Source organism: Electrona antarctica (genome assembly GCF_951216825.1).
Source record: "Electrona antarctica genome assembly, chromosome: 18".
NCBI classification, from domain to species: Eukaryota; Metazoa; Chordata; class Actinopteri; order Myctophiformes; family Myctophidae; genus Electrona; species Electrona antarctica.
The window spans coordinates 27,218,766-27,240,869 of record NC_136799.1 but is presented as its reverse complement, the minus strand read 5'-3'; the positions used below and the strand labels follow the sequence as shown (position 1 = coordinate 27,240,869).

General features: G+C 44.0%; 1 protein-coding gene across 6 annotated transcripts in view; it reads left to right on the top strand.

Annotated features, from left to right (window-relative positions):
* The window catches only part of aqr (aquarius intron-binding spliceosomal factor), an 88,647-nt gene that overhangs the window by 7,059 nt on the left and 59,484 nt on the right, over positions 1 to 22,104 (top strand). For all 6 annotated transcript variants that reach the window (XM_079528505.1, XM_079528507.1, XM_079528509.1 and 3 more), the window contains exons 8-19: positions 31 to 99; positions 283 to 383; positions 514 to 593; positions 1,780 to 1,844; positions 4,438 to 4,554; positions 5,794 to 5,907; positions 7,644 to 7,747; positions 12,662 to 12,764; positions 16,075 to 16,195; positions 16,544 to 16,685; positions 17,619 to 17,797; positions 20,635 to 20,802. In XM_079528505.1, the coding sequence (XP_079384631.1) occupies positions 31 to 99; positions 283 to 383; positions 514 to 593; positions 1,780 to 1,844; positions 4,438 to 4,554; positions 5,794 to 5,907; positions 7,644 to 7,747; positions 12,662 to 12,764; positions 16,075 to 16,195; positions 16,544 to 16,685; positions 17,619 to 17,797; positions 20,635 to 20,802 (1,363 nt within the window). The remainder of the gene's footprint in view (positions 1 to 30; positions 100 to 282; positions 384 to 513; positions 594 to 1,779; positions 1,845 to 4,437; positions 4,555 to 5,793; positions 5,908 to 7,643; positions 7,748 to 12,661; positions 12,765 to 16,074; positions 16,196 to 16,543; positions 16,686 to 17,618; positions 17,798 to 20,634; positions 20,803 to 22,104) is intronic.

The window sequence follows — 22,104 nt, the reverse complement described above, 5'->3', positions numbered from 1 at the left end:
TCCCCTCCCTCCTTGTTCCCTCTCTCCTAGGAGGTGGATTTGATTAGAGAGCAGGTTCAGCAGCTCATATCTCTGCCTATGTGGATGTGTCTCTTACCAGTAAGCTCTCATACCTTTACCTCCATGTCAAGCATTTGCATCACTGTGACCTACCTGAACTGCTTTATGATATGTTTTTGCATAAGTATTCCATTGTTATGATGATATATCTGATGCGGATAAACCTTCTAAAAGCACCGGGTACTTTGTGTCAATTGATGTGGTGGTCTGTCGTGTCTGCAGTCCAGACTCCAGCACGAGCTGAAGAAAGTTCCAAAACTGCAGAAGTTCTGGAACCTGATCAAGAAGAAATACGATAAGATGGAGCCTGGGGAAGCTGAGCAGTAAGGCACTATTCTTCAATCTTCAGTCTGCGTATGACTGCTTTGCATCTATCTACAGAGAACTGGGAAATTAAAAGCTATGGTGTCATTCATAGTCTCTCATGCTCACTGTTTTCTGTTTTCTCATCAGAGCCAAAAAAGAGAGAACATTTTTATCAGCACTCATTAAGAACAAGTTCATGGAAGTTCTGATGTCCATTCCAGTATCAGGTAAACATGTCCTTATCACTTGTGTGCACATTAATTCACCTCACCTCATCCTTCCTAGGGTATTGCCAGGACAGGTTGAATGAGCTTTTGGAATTGTGAGAATGAGAAATGTATTTTCCAGAACAAATGTATCAAAATACACAGTAGAATCCCCAGTGTTCATTTATTCATTCGTAACCTTTGTAGACTCTCACAGTTAAATGATCATGCAGGATTTAACAGTGTAACTAAGCGTGATCAGGTGAGACAGACTCTTCTTCTGACCTTGGTGCCGTAGCAGGTCACTTTATGCCGCTCTGCTGTGGATGACCTTTCCCCTGTACCATGATGCACTGTACACTCCTCTGGATGACCTTTCCCCTGTACCATGATGCACTGTACACTCCTCTGCCTCTTTGCGGCATGATTTGTTGTGCACGCCGGGTCTCGGGTTGCATCCGTCCTCTACCCAGGACCTCCAGTAGTGTGACACACCTTTCTGTCTCTCTCTTTCTCTCTTGTTACCCTGTCGGTCACAAAAGTTCATTTGTTCCTCTGTGACCCGTGCAGTCGCTGAAAGAGCATGTGCTCCAGCTGCCACTGGCACTGGCCGTTGTAATGCAGACCGACATGGAGGCCCCCCACCTGTGTGTGTGTGTGTGTGTGTGTGTGTGTGTGTGTGTGTGTGTGTGTGTGTGTGTGTGTGTGTGTGTGTGTGTGTGTGTGTGTGTGTGTGTGTGTGTGTGTGTGTGTGTGTGTGTGTGTGTGTGTGTGTGTGTGTGTGTGTGTGTGTGTGTGTGTGTGTGTGACTGTGTGTGACTGTGTGTGTGTGTGTGTGTGTGTGTGACTGTGTGTGTGTGTGTGTGTGAGTGAGTTAGAATTCAGACATGACATGACAGAGTAGATTAAAATCTGCAGCCCAGCAGGGTCCACCATCATTCTAGCTAGCTGCTGCATTCCCCTAGCTTTTGCACCAACACTAGTGCACTGCACGCACATACTCTTAATGAGGGCTTCGCTCTCAGTGTGCTGCTGTGGCAGGCATTGCTATCCCTGTCTCCTAGCAAAGCGTACACACTCTGTGATGCCACAGTGTTGTCCAAATGCGTTTGCTCTGCTCTCATTTCTCAGGTGCATAAACACCCCTCTGTGTGCGATTGTGCCCGTTTGCCAATGTATAATCCGTTTTCCCCCTCTGTACTCTCAGGTCCTGTGTCCATGGATATGGTGCATTACTGTGAGAGGTTTATCGAGCTCATGATAGATTTGGAGGTAAGACACGCCCTGTTGTAACATAACTGGGTAGCCCTATCACACAGGACCAAAAGTGCCACCTTTGAGCTTTTTCAAATAAAACCTCTGACTCTTGCATGAATTACCTGAAACCCACAATCTAATCTAGATTAGATTAATCTAGTCAAGATTAGATTAAGGGTTATTTGAAAGCACTTGCTCTGAAGCAAGGCAGACACAAGGATGAAAACGAACACAAAGTCTCAATGAGTGAATGTGTCTGCAGATGAAGACATCTTGTCCTTCATGCTACAGCCGGTTTAGGTCAAGGGATAAATGTGCGATCCGAGCTCCACCCAGCCCAATGACTTGTGATAGGAGGTATAAGGTGTAGACTTGTGATAGGAGGTATAAGGTGTAGACTTGTGATAGGAGGTATAAGGTGTAGACTTGTGATAGGAGGTATAAGGTGTAGACTTGTGATAGGAGGTATAAGGTGTAGACTTGTGATAGGAGGTATAAGGTGTAGACTTGTGCGATCTCTACTATCTGGGTTGTCTTGTCTTATCTGGCACAACAACACAGTGTCATTTAGTTAGGATGGCTGCTCCTGCCTGCGCCGTGTGGGTCTCCACTTACCGACGGTGGGGCTGAATAGATTTCCTCCTGGCTGCGCATTGACAGGCCGGCCTTGCTGTTCCTGGCAGGGGCTAGTGGCCCAGCCAGCCGCCTGTCTCCGGAGACATCTCCTTTCCTCTCCATCTCCTCCAGCGATATCCTTTTACAAAGCCACGGCTGCCTGAAATCCATACTTCCCCTCTCTGATGATGACCTGTGAATTAATGCACAGGGAAAAAAGGAGATCCTCCATTTCATGCCTTTTTTAGAGCCAGCTGTCAGTGCTGTGTGGGAGATCAAAGATGGCTGCCGGGGAATAAAGGAGACACTCTGCCTTGTCACTGGTGCGGTATCATTCACTGCACCTGTCACCTTTTGAAGAGCTGCTTCCCAATGAGAACGGGTGTTTTGGTTTGTGGCGTTTTAAGTGTCAATATTCTATTACGTATTCTGTTTCATAGTGCTACTGTTTACCTTTGTGATGGTTCTTCTCCTGTCATGTGATGGGCTGACCTCTTTCCTTCATCTTTGGGAAAGCTGTCAGAACATCAAATTCTCATTTCTTTGTCAACTGCCAGTGCCCACTGAAGGAGTTCAATTTAGCTCTTTAATGAAAGGCCCTTTATGTTCCTTGGTAGATGGCACGTTATTCTGCTATGTTTGTATCAGGGAATCAAAAGCTACTATGGGTTGGGCGCCCGCTGGCCTCAGTGGCCTCGTGGTCCAGGCGTATGCCACATATAGGATCTGGCCTGACAGTGCGTTGCATGTTCGAGTCCCGTTCATGACGACCTTTGCTGCATGTCTCTCCCCTTCTCTCTCTCTTTCCTGTCCGCCTTCACTGTAACTATCAAAGGCACAAAAGCCAAAAATAAATCTTAAAAAAGAAGAAGAAGAAAGAAAAGCTACTATGGGTCTATTTAGTACAACCAACCAATTCCTGTTTAGGTTTTTTTATATCTTTTATATTATATTTTTTATCCCATGATTTTGTAACCCATTTTTTACCCCTGTGTCAATTATCTAATGTGATCCTGGGCTCTACACACCTGGGGAGAGCAACTGACTGAACTCATGCTTCCTTCATGCATGAGTGTCCAAGTCGCTCCTTTACACCTGACAGGAGGGAGTTTCCCTGATTGGACGTAGTGCGTGGAAGGAACACGTTATTCCAACCAGTTCCTTTCCCCTCCATCAGGAGCCCAGGCTGGCCAGGGGGAGGCAGTTTTGAGACCAGGATTACTGCATGTTTTTTGTGAGGGTAGAGGAGGAGAAGACACGCCGCCAGCGCCCACAGCGTCCCGAGCGGGAATCGAACCCAGGACCTTCATTGTTTCGGTTTTATTGTCAGGCTATCTGTTATTGTTTGTCGTTTCTATGATCTCTAGAGGAGGCCTTCTACCCCAGGATCAATACAATGTCAGACTGGATGCTGGGAACTTTGGTTTATAGCAAGGTCAAATGATCCCTTTGACCCTTGATAGGATGTCAGTCCATGCGATGACTAATTGTTTTTGCCATTGATTGTAAAGTGGAAGGTCTTCATCAGCATCAAACATTCTTACCTCAGAAAGGGACCAAGGTTACTACGGGCATCCTCCACACATTTGTTTTTGGTGACATTCAATCCTGGCCATTGGTCAATATCGGTGTAAAACATTTCTCACGGACCATGTGCATATTATCTAATAGTTGGTTTTTTTGTGTGTTCTTGAGCAGTTAGCATGCCTACCATATCACATGATTATTGATTCATGTCATTTCCCGCTTGTCCAACATCCCCTCCTATGTATCTGCCCTCACTTTCTCGTGGTATCTTGAATGGCCTAGCTGCAGAAGAAAGCCTCAAAACATAATAATAATAATAAGGTTTTCTTTGGTCTCTCCAGCTATAGCTTTGTTGGCAGCATCCCTTATGTTTCCTACTGGAGATATTTAATGGAGCAGTAAGTGTTGCATTAGCAGCATTTGTGAACCCTGCATTGCCATGTTAACTTGTGTCCTGTGCGTGCAGGCCTTGCTGCCCACCAGGCGCTGGTTCAACACAGTCCTCGATGACTCTCACCTAGTGGTCAGCTGCCACCTGTCCAACCTCACCAACAGAGAGAAGGAGGGACACCTTTTCTGCCAGGTAACACACACGGATACAAGTGTGCATGCCAAAATATAGCTGGGCAATCGATATTGATATTGTGATATGAGACTATATATCGTCTGTGATTTTGGTACCAGGTCAAATTCCTTGTACAGTATGTGAACATTCCTGATCAATTAACAGATTGTGATACTGATTTAAATGTTGATGGCTGCCTGGTCTAGTGTAGGAGCGTTATTGTAATGGATTAGAGTAAATTGATGGAATGTTCTGAACGTATTGGACTGTTTTAGCTGAGTGACATGAACAACAAATGCCCCCATCTGTTTGGTCAATACATACGCATAATTATCTATTCTCAAATGTCTTGTGTGTAAAATTCTTCTGAAGGCACCAGTAGTTATAACGTATAAGATATGAAAAACCGAATGATGTGATCCACGTGGGAATGGTGTGGCTCTAATGTGGACTGGATATGTCGTCTATGAGAGTGGTCCCCAACCCAGGGACCACTTGCTGGTGGTCCACGCCGCCAGTATGCATGAAAAGGAGTTTATTGTATTTGATATATAATATTCATGACCATTATACTGAACAGCCCGATCTCATATCACTACTGTTTTGGATAGCTTACTTTACCAAAGGAAGGTCAGTACTTAACAACTCATTGAAACCCATTGTGTTCAACAAGGTGCTGTTGATGATGTTATGCTATATGTTAACCCATTCAGGATGGGTTCTTGTTGCTATGTACATGCTATTGTCTATCGGCCTCAGTCCTAAATGGGTGGCCGGATGTAAAGGGTTGTCATCTTTAAATTTCACAGCTCCATTGAAAGTACAGACAACTGTATGATGCCAGAAGTACCTTTTACATTTTTTTATACAATGTTCAGAAAAACAGAAGGCGAGTGAATGGGGACATAATTGACATGTTCCAGACATTAGCAGGGATTTTGGGAGAAACAGGTGGTGTAAGATGACTGTCAGTGGATTTGGAGTGTTACTCCTTAACCACCTAAGATCAGTGTACTGAAGGAGATCTTCCATGCAAGCTACAAATATTTGCAGTTGCATAAGTCAGAGAAGAAACAAAGGTCAGACAACAGGACAATATAATACAAAAAACTATCCCCATTATGCAAGTATAAAGAGTACAATTATTTGGGGGGTTTAAAAATTCCTATGCTTACATATTTAATAAGTTATTTAAATCGGTGACCGCGGTTTCGCAGGAAGCAAACTATGTCTCTGTTGTCTTTTATTTCTGTGTAGTTGCTGGACATGCTGAAGTTCTACACCGGCTTTGAGATCAACGACCAGACAGGCACCGCCCTGACGCAGAAAGAGATGACCACCCTGCACTATGACCGAATCACCTCACTCCAGGTCATTGCAACTCTAGCTCGCTTTATACTGTAAATTATTCTGTTTATTAAAGGAGTAGTTCACCCAAATAATATTTCACGTTATTCCCTTGTTTATGTTGCATTCCTAAGCCAATAATTTCATGACCGGCAGAGTCTCCTACTGACTAATGACCCGGTCGTTAAATGATTGGCTCAGGAAAGCAAAAAAGGAAAAAATGGGTAATGGATTAAAAAAAAAAGAATATATATATATATATATATAGTTTATCTCGCTCTCTCTCTCCCCATGTGAATTTATGTGCACACAGAGTAGAGAGAGATTGAGAGCGCGACAAAGAGAAGGGGAAACAGAGATATGAATATGTAAACAACCTGGTTTGCTGCCAGCTACCAGATGCCATTTCAGAGATGTGATATCAACTGGAATGACCCTTTATGTTGAACCAAAGCCATGCAGTGTTTCATTTTGATTAGGTTATCCCACCTAACCATTTTCATACTGGGTCATATACAAGCCATGTGATATGAGCATTCATTCGACTAAACAGTTAATCACTTAAACCCTATTCTCAGTAAAACGGAACTTTGCAATTTTAAAATAACCACGAAGAGATTTGGTGTAGACTCTACACAAATCTCTTTGTGGCTATTTTTTGGCAGAATAGTTGAGTTACAGTACTTGCAACTCACGTGAGACATGACTGAAAGCACGCGAGACAAGGCATTTGGCGATAAGAAGTCGATAGCATCCATCCATCTGCAGGCTGGCAGACCTGCAGATCCATTAAAATAGCTAAACAAATTTCTGCTGAGGAAATAGCTTCTGAAAATGACCATTTCCAGGCAGAATAATAATGTGATAAACTTCTACTATTGTAGCTCAAGTTTGTACATGAACAGAATAGAGGAGTTTTCTCCTTTCTTGTAAAAAAACGAATATTGAACACAAGTCTCACTCAGAATATGCAAGCAATATCATGATGCTGCTGGCACAGTGTTCAGTTTCTTTCTACAAAGACTTTGCCTGGAATGTCATAGGTCCTAAGCAGGCATAAATGCCGAAACAATATTGCCCCCACTCAAAATTCAGCACACGTTCACACATGACAATACAAATAAATATGCAGACACAAATCTTGTACCTGCTCACCACTGCAGAGTCTAGGGGTTTAAATCTACCGCAGTGCATCCGGCTTTGTGTCTATACAACAGTATTACAACAAAATTGGCCTGTGTTCGGGGGACAGAAGCCGCGCGGAGAGGAGGATATTTGTGTAGGAGTAGAACGTAGGCACTACATTCTTCAGGTGGGGGCTTCTTACTGGCTGGTGACTGGTGAGCCAGGAGAAAAAGGGGTAAAAATTATAATATGCATGCATAATTCATTTTACCTACTTTTTGTACAAATAAACAAAAATATTATTTAAACGTCAGTGAAATTAATCATTCAGCTCATCCTACAAGAAGTGTATTATCACTAACTGCTGTAACATCACACTTCATTCCAACTCAGATTAGAAATTTGTTAGACAAATAGACATAGTGTCTATTTTACGCCATGATGATGTACGATGATAAGAGCGTCCTCACTTCACACGGGTGTGATTTTTATGTACAGTATTTCGCATTTTTCCAAATGTTAATGGCTAAATAGTTAACGGGAGTTATAACATAACTACTGGTTTAATATGACTACATGTGTTTGTGATAGGTCCATAGGTAAAATATCTGAGTGTTATGTGGTCTGTATTCCAGAGGGCAGCCTTCGCCCATTTCCCAGAGTTGCAGGACTTTGCCCTGTCCAACGTTGCAGCAGTAGACACACGAGAGTCCCTGACCAAACATTTTGGTCATCTCAGGTAAGACTTTCAGCTGAAATGCACATGATGGATATGGTGGTTTACACATCAATATTGGCATTGTGTTGCCAATAATTCATAACATAATTCTGTTGTTTTAGATGGCCTCCTTAACATATTCCGTACATAGGACGTCTGGAAACATCATAGAGAATCGAACCGAGGGGTACATACGACGTCTGTACACGTCCTAGCGCATCCTCAATGATACCGGGCGAGAGAGGAATATTCTGAATTTGTTCCTTTTTTTTATTTGTCAGTTCGCCTTTCGGCTACCGTATGCTACGCTCTGGGCTCATGTTAGCTTACCGTTGACTTAGCTGTTAGCGCGGCAGAAAGAATGACTCGTCTCTCCTAATCCAGGGCGCTCTCCGTGGTTTTGAACTGATCGATATACTAGCGCTTCATTTCTGCTCCTCATCCGTCTCTCCCGCAAAATATGAACGCTTTTTGGATCATATATCGTATAAATTAAAACTATAGCAATGTAAGCTAGCAATGTAAAGCAAACTGTTTTTAGCGGATTGTTTCCGGGTCGTGGGTTTCAAAGTAAAAGCGGCCATGTCTTTCCGGCACCCCAGAGCTCCTATTTTGAAGGAATCCCGGCACCGGTTGTGTTAATAAGCCATGCAGTGAAAATGACTAGGCAAAATATTACATGTCTCACTTACCACCATAAAACTAAGCACTCAAAAATTACATAAAACACTGTGTCCACATGTATTGTAATTCATACTGCAAAGTCAGTATTCAGCATTTTCTTTTCGTTTATCAATATCGTGCCCCCATGTCTTGTTGCTGTCTCTCTCCTCTGCTAACTGGCAGCCAGGAAGTCCTTGAACAGGCAGCTGGTACAAGCCAGAGAGAAAGACGCGCCTCATTAATTTAATCGATTTGCAGTGGCTTGAGAATAAACTCTTTGAACAGCTGTGTTTGTCAGTTCATATTAGCCTGCTGGAGAGCCAAAAAGCCCCCTTGCTTTGATGGACTGGCCTGTGAATAACTGTTTTTAGTGTGTGTGTGTGTGCATGCACAAAAGGGAGCGAGGAAAGGGCTAGGTTTTTCCTATTTTCACATTTGGCACGTGACTGCCACCACAAGGTTGGAAAACTGCCTCCAACATTTAAATACAGGTACCATGCAAATTGCACCCTCGCATCTTAATCTAACATCTGTCTGAATGACAGATGGCCCTTTTCTGAGTTTGTTATGCCCTCCCTGATCATAGCTTCTCTGACGCAAGTCAGCATTAAATGAGAAAGAATGGTAACTGACTAAGCATTAAGCGAGACAAATTGTGTCTGTGCATTCCCCACTCCCATTTCTTCCCTTTACTTCTGTGCCGGATTATAGATGCTTAAAACCCACATTAAGTTCCTGAGAGTGGAGCACAGGGATATGAGCCGGGTTGAGCTGAATCAGGTAGAGACTTGCCTGAGCTCTTTTCATGTATTTCCAGAAACGGCACTCTTCCTCCCAGTATTAGCGTTATGAATATAACGGGCTCTGCATTGTTTGCCATTTCACAACTGTCACCAGAGCAGCTCTGGGGTTGGGGACACTCCAAATATGCCAATCAGATTTAACAAGGCACCTCTCATACAAGCAACTCGTACTAATGCCTGTTCATTCCAGCTGCGCTACCCCCCAGCTAAGCTCCCAGTCACCCACAACCATGTCGAATTTCTGCTCTCAGTCCTCCTAAACTCAGAGACAGCATTATTGCATAACCTGTCCACGTACGTAAACACACTCTTACATGTATCGGTTCACTTAAAGGTATAATGAGTAGGATTTGTCAGTTGCGGTTTGTAAACACAACATTAAAAGATGCTCTCCTCCCCGGCTTAAAAACAGAAATAATGCTACTTCCCAAAGTTTGACAAGAAGAAATGTCTAAAACAAAATAAAATGTGAAAATACAGGCAATTACTATGCACCACAATTGACGGATGCTTCCAAATATGTTTTAACTGCTCAGTCCTTTAAACCATATTTACTTTGCTGACTGCGTCCCCCAGGGCTCTATCCTGGGCCCAATCCACAAATCTCTTTGCCCAAAATGGCTATTCTACAAGCTCACAATGCCTCACATTGCGTTCTGAGCTTGTAGATCTGCTGTTTTTGCAGAATGTTCGTTCATTATAGCATGCCCAGAATAGGCGACATGTAGTGCCACCAAAAAGACATTGTTAACTTAAGACATAAAAGCGCCATGCTATAAGGCATAAAAGGATCATGTCGTTTTTTCCCACATTACTCATGAATCGCTTACGTGAGAGTGCCCCATGGCGTGATCACAAAAGCATGTATTATACACTTCCAGACAATTCATTGGCTGCATCAAGGTTGCTGGGTTGTTAATACGGTGAGTGGTCCCGTGCAGTGACGGCTCATGTATTGGAATGATTCGGATGTATGTTAAGCTTAAGTTAAAACCTGAAAGAATCCCCCCTCCAGACAAGGGGGTAATCCCATAGGCTGAGATAGGTTTCTGGGCAATATGGGTATGCCCATACCCATATTCCCATTCTCACTCTCCTGTCTCCCCGAAACACCCTCCTTGCATGATAAGCGAGGAAGAAAAATGCTTATCTTGAATAAGGCACCTGCCACCTGGCCACGGCAGTCCCATATGTAGCACAAAGGGTGGTGGTACCCTGCTGACGTAGCCTTGTGCGACCTTGATCCAGCCAGTGAATTGGCTGGAAGTGTATAATAAATGCTTCTGTGATCACGCCAGGGGGCGCGCCCCCGCAAGGCCGTAAGCAAGACATCTCACTCGTAATACTCAAATAACCGGGGTTATGTTTGTAACCTATGGTTATCCTTGGCTTAGAGTTGTTCAACCGATCAATAATCAATAACCTTGCATAAACAAGTTTGCATGAACTATTAAAAACGTCTAGTACACAAGGAAATCATGCCTCATTAAACATTTTCATAATAGGAAATGCTGCCAATAATGTATCTATTATTGTCCACATATTGGCTGTGTGGCTGCAGAAAAACATGTTTGCTCCAGAGTTTTACAGACAAATCTAATAATGTTGCATAAGAGAAAGTTTTCCATAAGCTCTGAATGAGGGTCAGTTCAGGTAGCGGTTATTATGATTGTCCTCAGGTTAAAGAGGAAACTGATTATAAATGTAATATTAAGGGCAACCATCCCCCTCTCCCTTACCTTTTAGAGTAGCTATGCCTGTGGCTAAGCTGTCAGCCATGACCTAATCCAGTCTCCTCTCTTTCCATAACTCGCAGTGAGTTGTTGTTTTGTCACTAAGGGAAGTATCCCTACATATTCCTCTACCAGACCAGTGACTGGGCGACTAAAGTGCAGCAATGGCAGAACTGTCACCCAGATGTTCAAACAAACGGGGCAGGGGCTGAGGGGGCGCACATGCACATCACCATACACCTAGATACCGTCGGTCATCGCCACGTGTGGCTGTCCAGTCCCTGTCACTGTGTGTCCCTCCTTGTGTGCTGGCCCCATGTCTGTGTCACGGTGTGTCAGTTCGATTAACCCATTCAGGCCTGACGTCGAAATTTAAAAAAAAAAGTTTTCTAAATCATGACAATTTTCGGAAAGATTTGAGGCACATTTAAAAAAAATAGCAGACCTACAAGTTCATAGCGCGCCACTCGGTGGCGCGCTATGAGCTTGTAAAATCTGCTATTTTTCAATAGCTAAATTATAACATAATGTTTAAAACACCAAAAGGGGTTCCCGCCCAGAATGGGTTAAGACCGATCTGTATGCAGAGAGTCGTGTCTCAGCTCTCAGAGATGGAGATGGGCTTTGATTTTCATAATCCCGTCGCATCGATGCACCCCGGCCCCTTAAGACACGCATGCTGACAGAGCAGGCTGCAGTGTCGAAGCAAACCAGCGAACTGCTTTGCAACCGCAGTGCTAACGAGCACAGGGAATGAGTAACGGCCCCTTTTCATCCTCGTGTATACAGTGCTGTTGAAATTGCCATTTGAAAGAAACTCGAGTCGCTTATACGCGAAGAAACCTTCAAATCGCTGCACCCGTAAAGAGTAGTTCATATAATAAGGATACATCTTTCCCCTGTGAACTAAGTATTACATTATGTCTACACCAATGACCATTTATTTCACCAATCAATACATGTTGCCTTAGAGAAGCAATTGGAGGCAGTCTGCCTGTAATCGCTGACGATATATATGAAAATCACACCTGTGTGAAGTGAGGGGCGTGCTTATCATCATACATCATGATGCATCATCTCATACTGGCCAATCAGAATGCCTGTTGCCTGTGATTGGATTTGCTCGTTTACATATGACATACATTACATTACATTACAGTCATTTAGCAGACGCTTTTATCCAAAGCGACTTACAATAAGTGTATTCAACATAGGTAGGGAACAAAAACTACTAATCACCAGAAGTCTTTAGTGCATTTTCTGCAAAAACAAGCAACCAAGAGTATACCTAGCGCTAAGGTAAAAGTGCAATATATCAGCTACCTATCGACTAAACAAGATCCAATAAACAATACAACAATAGAAAACAAGCGTTCGTACAACTAGTTAACAACAAGTAGGTCAGGCAGAGAGGAAGGGTAGTGTTTCCTGAAGAGGTGGGTTTTCAACCTGCGGCGAAATATAACATACATACATATTTCCCTTCAATGTCAATGGCGTTTAATGTTTTGATGTTTAATGTATGTCATATTTAGCGGAATTCTGACTTAATTTCCCCTTTCATTGTCAATGGCAAAAATTGAGATGTGTGGGGACAAAAGCGGTTTATAGAAGGGGCTAGCACCCCTTAAAAAAATTATTCCAAATAATGTAAAGAAGACAAGGATCATTAATACTGTTTTATATGCTTGTTTTCTTTTTTCTCATCTTCCCTCTTTGAATCTCCACCCCTGTAGTCCCAACACACTCCACCGGGTGGCCTCGTATCTTTGCCTCTTACCAGAACTGGCTGAAGGGCAAGACACCACCTATGAGAAGGAGGTTCTTCTGGAGCTGCTGGTAAGTAATTGTAGCTGTTCCTCCTCACTGATGTGTTCATGAGGGCATGACAGCATAGTTTGTTCCAACCCCTTTGAGACATGAGAATGAGGTGCAAGGAGCAGGAACAATTGCTGCAGTACTAAGCAATATTTTTTGTGTTTTCTCATTTTAAAATAATAATAATACAAAGATTTGACCTTGGAAATTGGAATACATGCAATGTCGTTTCCTTACCGCCCTCTCCTCTTGAAGTTGCCTTTTTAATCCAATTACTGCCTTATGTGGGCAATTGTTATGAGGAAAAAAATACAAGGACGCTCCTGAGTGAGGATGGGTGAGCATGGTGGTTGTTTTTATTTTATTTTTGAGGGGCGCTAGCCCCTCCTGTATACAGGTTTAATGTTTGTTTTTCCTTAAACAAACATTATATGCCATTAAAGGTATAATCAGTGATAATTCTACTCTCTACTATAGAGTGTGCTGACCTTATAAGGAGTTCCTCCCTGTCCCCAGTTAACCCCTGGGGTAAAAAAAACCTTGGGTTTCGTTTTTGGCTAGGTGGCCCAGCCTTCATCCAATCAGGATAGAGAGGGCCCTTCCGCCAATCATGATCGAGCGGGGGCGGGCCTTGGTGTGCGTGCTGTTGCGTGTCCCCCCCACTGTAGTGCGTGCATGTGCACATTGCACAATGCACATCTTGTTACCGGGGCGGGGGGTTTTCCAAATCACCCAAATCACTGAATGCTCCTTTAACAATGAACAGAGTTTAATGTTTGTTTTGTCTGATAATTACGTCATAAAAGATGTATACATTGGTAGCGATGTTGGAAGATGATAACAGCGCCCCTCACTTCACACGGGTGTGATTTTTTTAATATTTGTTAGTCAGATCGTCCCTTCTTTGTCCTCCCACCCTCCCCTTGAATAATTATGTTCTTCTAAAACCCTTTCCGGAGTCTAGTAGGTCCTTGTCCCGAAAGTGTCCCCAATACACATTTAAACACATGGTGTACAGGCCTCTTCATCATAGTGGGAGTTTGTGGGCTGACCTGCAGGTCCTCTTAATTACCCACTCAGACCCTCTCCAGGCCCCCGCTGAGAAGCCGTGGAGAGGATCCTTTTCATAATTAGTTGATTAGATTGTCGCAGTGGCCATCGTCACGGGACTCGTTTATGCGGTTGTCGGGTTGCCCCGGGTTGTCGGGTTGCCCCCGACAACCGAATCTCTCTTACATATATATGGGGGGCGGGGGGGGGGGGGGGGGGGGGGGATGGGGGGGTGCTTGTGTAACATCCAGTTGCCGCCGGGGCTCAGGAGATTGGCCAGTGGTCAGAGCTCACCATGCAGCAGCAAGGCATGTCACACACTGCAGGGACCACACCCATCATTACGCTAAAGGATGATGAGCCGGTCCTTTGCTGTCATTTAGACCAGTTTAGACGATTTACCCCCTGATGGGGCCAATGAGCTAGTCTGTATTCTGCGGCAGATATCATTCTCCCTCACTGGGTGAATAATTTATGAACAGGAATGTTTTTTTTCACCCCAGATCTACAAGCTCATAGCGCGCCACCGAGTGGCGCGCTACGAGCTTGTAGGTCTGCTATTTTTGAAAAATCGAAGAACGACTGACATAGAAACATAGCTTTTTCAGAAAACTGTCAGGATGTAGAAGACATTTTTAGAATCTGATCTCAGGTCAAAATGGGTTAAATGAGTGTGGTCTATCCCTCTCTCTCTCTACCTGCCGGGGTGCTCTCGGGACACACCACACCAGAGTTGCACTGAGTTTAAATGAGTGTGGTCTATCCTTAGAGTATATATGAATAGAGACGGCACCCGGAGGAAACCCTGAGGCGAAATGGACATAGTGGCCGGATTTGTCATTGCAGCGCTGGTCCGTTGACTATCATTGCGCACGTTCATGTTATTGGGCCCATGACACGTGAACGCTGTTTCATACGTGAACGCGCGCAAATGATAGTCAACGGCAGTGCGTTCATGTTATTGGGGCAAATGCATCCCAGAATGCACTCTGCTCCTACCCGGAAGGAGGAGTGAAATCGCCTCATGCGCTTTTGAGCAACTTAATGCTAGTGGATGGGAGGAGAACTCTGGTGCCGTCTCTATTCATATATACTCTAAGGGTCTATCCCTCTCTCGCTCTACCTGCGGGGGTGCTCTGCTCTCGGGACACACCACACCAGTGGCAGATCCTCATTTAGACATTGCTCATATGTGAAGCCAAGCAAACACACTGTTCCTCTGAACAGCTTTCACTCATCTAGTTGGACACGCTGGGTAGGCAGGGGAGCCCAATGTTTAACCAACACTTTTCTATCACTTGAAGGTCATACTATGAACTGTACTGTCCCATGCACTTCAAATACCCCATTTTAACTCTCTTCTACCTGGTATGGCAACTTTGGAACAGTTCTCATCAGTCTACAGAGATGTCTATCCAGGTCTCCCTGTTTTTGAGGGGCGCTAGCCCCTCCTATACACAGGTTTAATGTTTGTCTTTAGTTCAATGTTTGTTTTGTAAATGCCATTGACAATGAAGGGAAAATTTACATCATAATGTGCCATTAACGTCATACTGTCTCTTTATTGTTAATGGCGTTTAATGTTTGTGTTTGCACTGTTTGTTTTACATCACCATTACAACACCTAATCAACATGAGTTAGACTATAATATATTAGCGCCCCTCACTTCACACAGGTGTGATTTTTTTTGTACACCGACAGGCGGGGCTGCGCTGTAACAGGATTAGCCTTGCATTGCAGCCTTTAAGTGGAGAGCAGAGGATATTCTACAGCACCTGGAGCATGTTGGCTTCAGCAGAACACAGGAATATCTGCCTAAATTCTTCCACTGTAGTGTTCCAGGACACGCTAAAGCACGAATATGCAAACAAACTTCATGTGCTGGTGTGGTCATCAGTCAGCTAGCATGTAAACCTAGCATGTAATGCAATAAATCCTCTGCTGACACAAACTAACCGATTCTAGACACTGAGTCAGAAAGACGGATAGGGACATTTTTATGTTTCTCTCTGTGTCACTTTGTTCTCTTCCTGTCTCATTTTTTGTTCTTGTCTCTCTCTGGTGGACTTGGGGTTCTGGTACAACTTCTCCTACGGTCCATGGAATTTAGTGCAGTAGTAAGATCAAAGCCAAATTCCACATTGAATTTTATTTATTGGATGATTTGGTAATGGTTATTCGGTTAAAAAAACGTGTGACTGTGTATGCAATCTTAACGCGTATAAAGGCCACATGCTAATCTGTTTTAATTTAATATATTTCTCTTTCTCACTCACGCAGGTGTCTCGTCATGAGCGGAGAATCTCTCAGATTGAGCAACTTAACCAAATGCCCCTTTATCCAACGGAGAAGATTATCTGGGATGAGAACATTGTGCCGACGGAGTACTACTCTGGAGAAGGTGTGCATGTGTTTCTGTGTGCGTGCACGTGTACGTGCACCACGGCACATCTAATATCTAATCAGTGCCCTATAATACTTACTTGCTTACAGTACACACACACACACACACACACACCGTGTTGTTTTATCCTCTACATACCAATGGCACTTATCTGGCGCTGATCTGGCAACCTTCCTCACAATGGAATCCTCTTTAGCTGGCAGGGGCACCTTCACCTGCTAAGATACCACCTTACAATCAAAGCAACACCTCATAATCGCATTACTCGAGTGGGGAGCCCAATCTCACGTGTGTGTGTGTGTGTGTGTGTGTGTGTGTGTGTGTGTTTTGGTGGGTGCTTTCCAGGTTGCCTGGCCCTACCTAAGTTGAACCTGCAGTTCCTGACACTTCATGACTACCTGCTGAGGAACTTCAACCTGTTTCGTCTTGAGTCTACATACGAGATCCGACAGGACATAGAGGACGTGGCTTTGCGTATGAAACCATGGTAACCAACCACTAATGCTTTACATTTGACAGTATGCTATTAATAGTTTCTGTGCCAGCTAGCTATTAGCATTTATGAAGTTCCCAGTGCCACCATCCGCGTCCACTTTAAGAGAAGGATTTTGCCCGCCCCCCCACCCCATACACACACTCAGCCCACATACTCTATCATTAGTGCAAGCACACACTGTTTACCTGTCGTCAGAATTGTTTACATGTCGGGAGCGACGCGGTACAAAGTCACAAATTAGATCCAAACTTTGGATGGCAGAAGATCCACCAAGGACAGCTCTCCAAAATTCAGATTTATGGAAGTTTGAAAATCCTGTTTGTAACCGAGTTAGACGGTGGTCAGACTTTACGTCCCATAGCTAGGGGGTACAAGTATATTTTTACCTGGCGCAAAATTAGTTAAACTAGTGATAAGTGATTACACCATCATCCTAGGTTTGTAAATGTTTGCCCAGAGCCCACTGTTCTGGTCACTTCCAGCCTACTCTTTCGGCTATTGCACTATATGAATTTCGCTAGGGGCTTGAGTTTATGTAAATTTGCAATAGTAAATTGGTTTAATCCAACAGCACAATGTACAAATCATTGATTTAAGCATGAGACAGTCACACCAAAAATCTAAACAGGGTTTCACTTTGAAAAAGTACGGCACAAGTCGGCAAGAAGGCATGACGAGGTTGATTGTGAGAATAATCACCATGGATGTGTATCTGATCTCCATTGTGAAAGTTTAGGGCTGCTACTGAACATGCACACAATTTGTCGGATCAGGATACTCAATGCCGGGCCGAAAAAATAATTGAAAATACTTTTTTTTAAATTAATTTCTCCGACAATTTGTTCAACTTCATTCTGTTTTGAGCTTAGTTCTGTCTGATGTTGACTTGTAATGCCTGTTGTGTGTCTGACTTCTCCCTGGCAGGCAGTCAGAGTATGGAGGCGTTGTTTTTGGGGGCTGGGCGAGGATGGCCCAGCCCATCACCTCTTTCTCCATAGTAGAGGTAGCCAAACCCAACATAGGAGAGAACTGGCCGGCCCGTGTCCGGGCTGACATCACCGTCAACCTCAACGTACGAGATCATATCAAACATGAGTGGGAAGGTATGACTGTCTCTGCAGAAGGGAGTTCCAACCGCGACTGACTGTCTCTGTCTGTCTCTCTCTCTTTCACACATTCGCAAGCACGCGCGCACACACTCTCTCTCTCTCTCTCTTGTTGTCTCCACCAGGCTAAAAGGCAAGGCCAATATTATGTTTTGCACCTCTCCGTAATGCTGCATTCACATGGACTCAGGCAAGCGGTAGACAGCAACCAGACTTCATTTTAGTGGACGAGAGCAGGACGGTAAACGGAACAGGACGGCCTGGCAGCCAGAACCGGCGACGGTAACGGCAGACGGCATCAATATTAAAATATTTAATATTTTTGCCGTTCCGTCCAGCAGGTTTTGCCGTTTGCTGTCTACCACTTGCCTGATTCCATGTGAATGCAGCTTTAGTCTGTGCTGTGGACAGCTAATCTCCGGCACGTTTGGCTTTGTGGCAGCGAAACTGTGCACACACACACACACTCCCTGGATGCCAGAGTAGAACCTCTGATTACAGATGTACAGAGATTCGGTGCATTTATTGTAAGATAGTGGTGTAAAATGCAACCATATTTAAATGCCACCAAAGTATTTAATTTGCAATGTCCTTATTTTATATTGCTTTACTATATTTTGGTGCTATTTACTTTTTGTAACCTACTGATCTATGTTTGCTTACTTTTATTATGCAAATGTTAAAGTTGTCAGATTTAGACTATTGTTTATTTCTGCACAATGTGCAACTGTGCATCATTGTCTCCACCAGGCCGAAGGCATGGGGAGAGAGTATGTTTTGCATTCCGTCCGTCCGTGTGTGTGTGTGTGTGTGTCTGTGTGTCTGTCCGTCCGTCCGTCTGTGGACAGCTAATCTCCGGCACCGTTGGCTTGATCGCAGCCATACTCTGCACACACACTCCCTGAATGCCACATCTGAACCTCTGCCCCAAGGTTTTCACATTGGCCTCTTATAGCGCCACCAGGAGGCCGGTTTGTGCAAAACACTTTTTTGGACAGTACACCTACAGATTTTGTTCAAACATCACACAAATTGGTACACAGTCTCTCTAGAGCCATTCAACGAAACGGGTCTTTCAGATTTTTCAGACTCCATCATGTATTGGCTAAGATTGGCTTCCAAAGTTTGCAGGAGTGCTTAGTTTCAAACAAAATGCCACAAATCATGAACACATTGTGTGATTTCCGTGAAATTGTGCACGCACATTCCCACTAGGCCGAGGAAGAAATGCCACTTGAACATTTTCAACTCAGCCTCATGGTGGCGCTATGGCCGATTAGTGTTTTTACCTCTAACTGCACGGATCTGTGTAAAACTTGGTATGCACACTCCCTAGAGGCCAAGGAAAAACCTTTGCCTGGAATTTTTCACATCTGCTCTTTATAGCGCCACCAGGAGCCAGACATGTAAAACACATTTTCTAATATTACTCCTTCAGATTTTATCCAAACGCAAATCGGTACACATGCTCTCCATAGTCATGTGATCACGATCCATCCTGATTGGCTACGATTGGCTTCTAAACTTTTCAGGAGTAGCCACAACTCCTCAACACAGCATCCGATTGCGGTGAAACTGTGCATGCATATTCCCACTAGGCTGAGGAAGGAATGCCACTTGACAAAGTTGACAGTTTTCAAATCAGCCTCATGGTGGCGCTACAACAGGCCAAGTCGCGTCACACACACACACACACACACACACACACACACACACACACACACACACACACACACACACACACACAAAAACAACAACAACATTTTTACTCCTAAACATTTTGCCAAACATCACACACACACTCCTATCCTCCTGTTGGAGACCTGTGCCCAGAAGGGCACTTTTTCTAGTTTACCCTATAACAGACGGGATGCCCACAAGGCAAATTGTCTTGTGGGCTTACTAGGCCAGGGAATCACAACAGCAGTGTTGCACAACAATCAAGTAAGCAGTTTATGTCCTCCATAAATTCTTCCCTGAGCACTCTATCCAATCGTCCCTGGCCTTGGCCTGTGTTGACCCCTGCCTAGCCTTGTCTGTGTGCAGGCGTGCCAGTTCTTGGGACCGTCCAACCCTCTGTGTTTTATTTCCTCATTTTGTGCTGTCTCTCTCTCGGCATGCAAGGAACAGGCACGGTAGATAATGTTATTGTAGCTTGTCAGCCGTAGGGTTGTCCCAAATGCCTTTTTGTAAGCTTCAGATATTCAGCACATATTTTCAATATATTATCCAAATCGTTCTAAATGAATTAGCCAATAAATCAAATCAAGGCTCTTTGCATTGAGATTTTTTATCTCTGCTGTAGGTAATTTACATCTCCAAAGCCACTCACATCGCCAAAACACAAAGCTGCTCTGGCATCTTTTCTGTGTAAAAGCATGAAAGCCAAATTGACTTAATCTTGAAAGGTGTATTTTAGTTGATGATCTATGCATGTTAAAATCTATTTATTTTAGTTACCAGTACTTATCTTAGTTACACCAACATTGTTCTTGTGTAGTGTCTGGGGGTGCAGGGGGTTTTCACATACGAAGGGGCCTTTTTCAAGTGTAAAGGAATTGTCACTACTACTGTAGGTATGAAGCTCACCATGCTTAGATTAGACCATCCCAGATGCCAGTTTCAGATACTTTTCTTCTCTCTTGCTCTATATACCCTCCTTCACTTTTCCACACACTAAAAACAAATTTGCTTTCTCTTACCCCTATAATTTCATTCTCTTCCCTGGCCTTTTTCCCATTGTATAATATAGCTTCATGTTTTAAAGATAAGCCATGTGCTGACGCGGCTCTCTCTCTCTCTCTCTCCCTTAACCCCCATCTCTCTTTCTCTAGGGCTGCGGAAGCATGATGTTTGCTTTCTGGTCACGGTGCGGCCCTGCCTGCCCTATGGCACACGCTTCGACCGGCGGCAGCCCTTCGTGGAACAGACTGGCCTGGTGTACGTGAGGGGCTGTGAGGTGCAGGGCATGCTGGATGACAAGGGACGTGTTATTGAGGAGGGTAGGTTCTCGCGTGCGCGCACACACACACGCACACAGATCTAAAACATCCACATTGATGCACATGCACACTCATACACACATGTATACAAATCAAACACACACATCCCGTTATAACCACATTGATGCAAGTGCATAGTTCTGTACACATTTGTATACAGAGCTAAACACACTGACATAGCCATACCCACATATATGCATTATTTTGTTTGCACGGACATAACCGTCTATAACCACATTGACACATGAGCACAGTACACACTCACAATCACACGTGTATATGCACATATACACACACCCACACACGCTGAATCACGCACCACTTTCTTAACAGTTACACACCGGTGACATTCCCCCTCCCATCAAGCCCAATGGAGCAGGTCAGTGCAGGGTTGTCATGGTGACGGTCACAGCGTGACCCAACCTGTCTACATTACCATTTCATTAACCTGAGGTCAGCAGCAACACCTGAGAGCTTCCTGTCTTTGCTCTCTGCTTCCTTTATTGGATTGAAGACCACAGCTGCATCGCCCGCATTCCTATGGTGCACCCAGTGGCGGCCTTATATATGTTTCAATTGAAATGGGCCTCGAGCCTCCAGGGGCCTCCTGATCTTTAAGGCCCCCCCTGGGTGCACCCCCACATACAGCAAAATATACATAGAAGATCATCGGCATGAGATGGTGCACCCTGATGCAATTTGTGTCCCGATACAGGCTTCACAGTATGATTGATATTCACACAAAATATAGCGAGCACTGTAAAGACAGCATCTTTAATGCATTTAATATCATATAAATCAAATGATTGCAGTCCATTAAACAAACCAAATTGCCCAAACATTAGTGGGACTGGTATTTGAAAAAAGCTTATATTGAATACACGCTGGGCCACAGCAGTCTCATATCTTGCACAACGGGGGGTGGTACCCTGCTGACTTGGCCTGGTGGTGACCTTCATCCAGCAAGTGAATTGTCTGGAAGTGTATAATAAATAAATGCTGCTTTGATCATGCCAGGAGGCGCTCTTCAATTAGGGCGTCATCTCGCCTTTAACACTCAAATAACCAGTTGTTAGTTAGTAGTTCGAACTGACAAACTCGTTTTGGATACCATTTTATAATTGGTACTATTGATTACTATTGATTACTGAAAATCATGTGGGAACATGGTAGTTCATTATAATGAACAATATTAGCCATTTCCCATCATAGACTTTGAATTTGACATTGAATTTATTCTGTGGCGCTAGCGTTGGAAACTATGGTAGGAAATCACGTGACTCATATCACCGTCAAATCAAA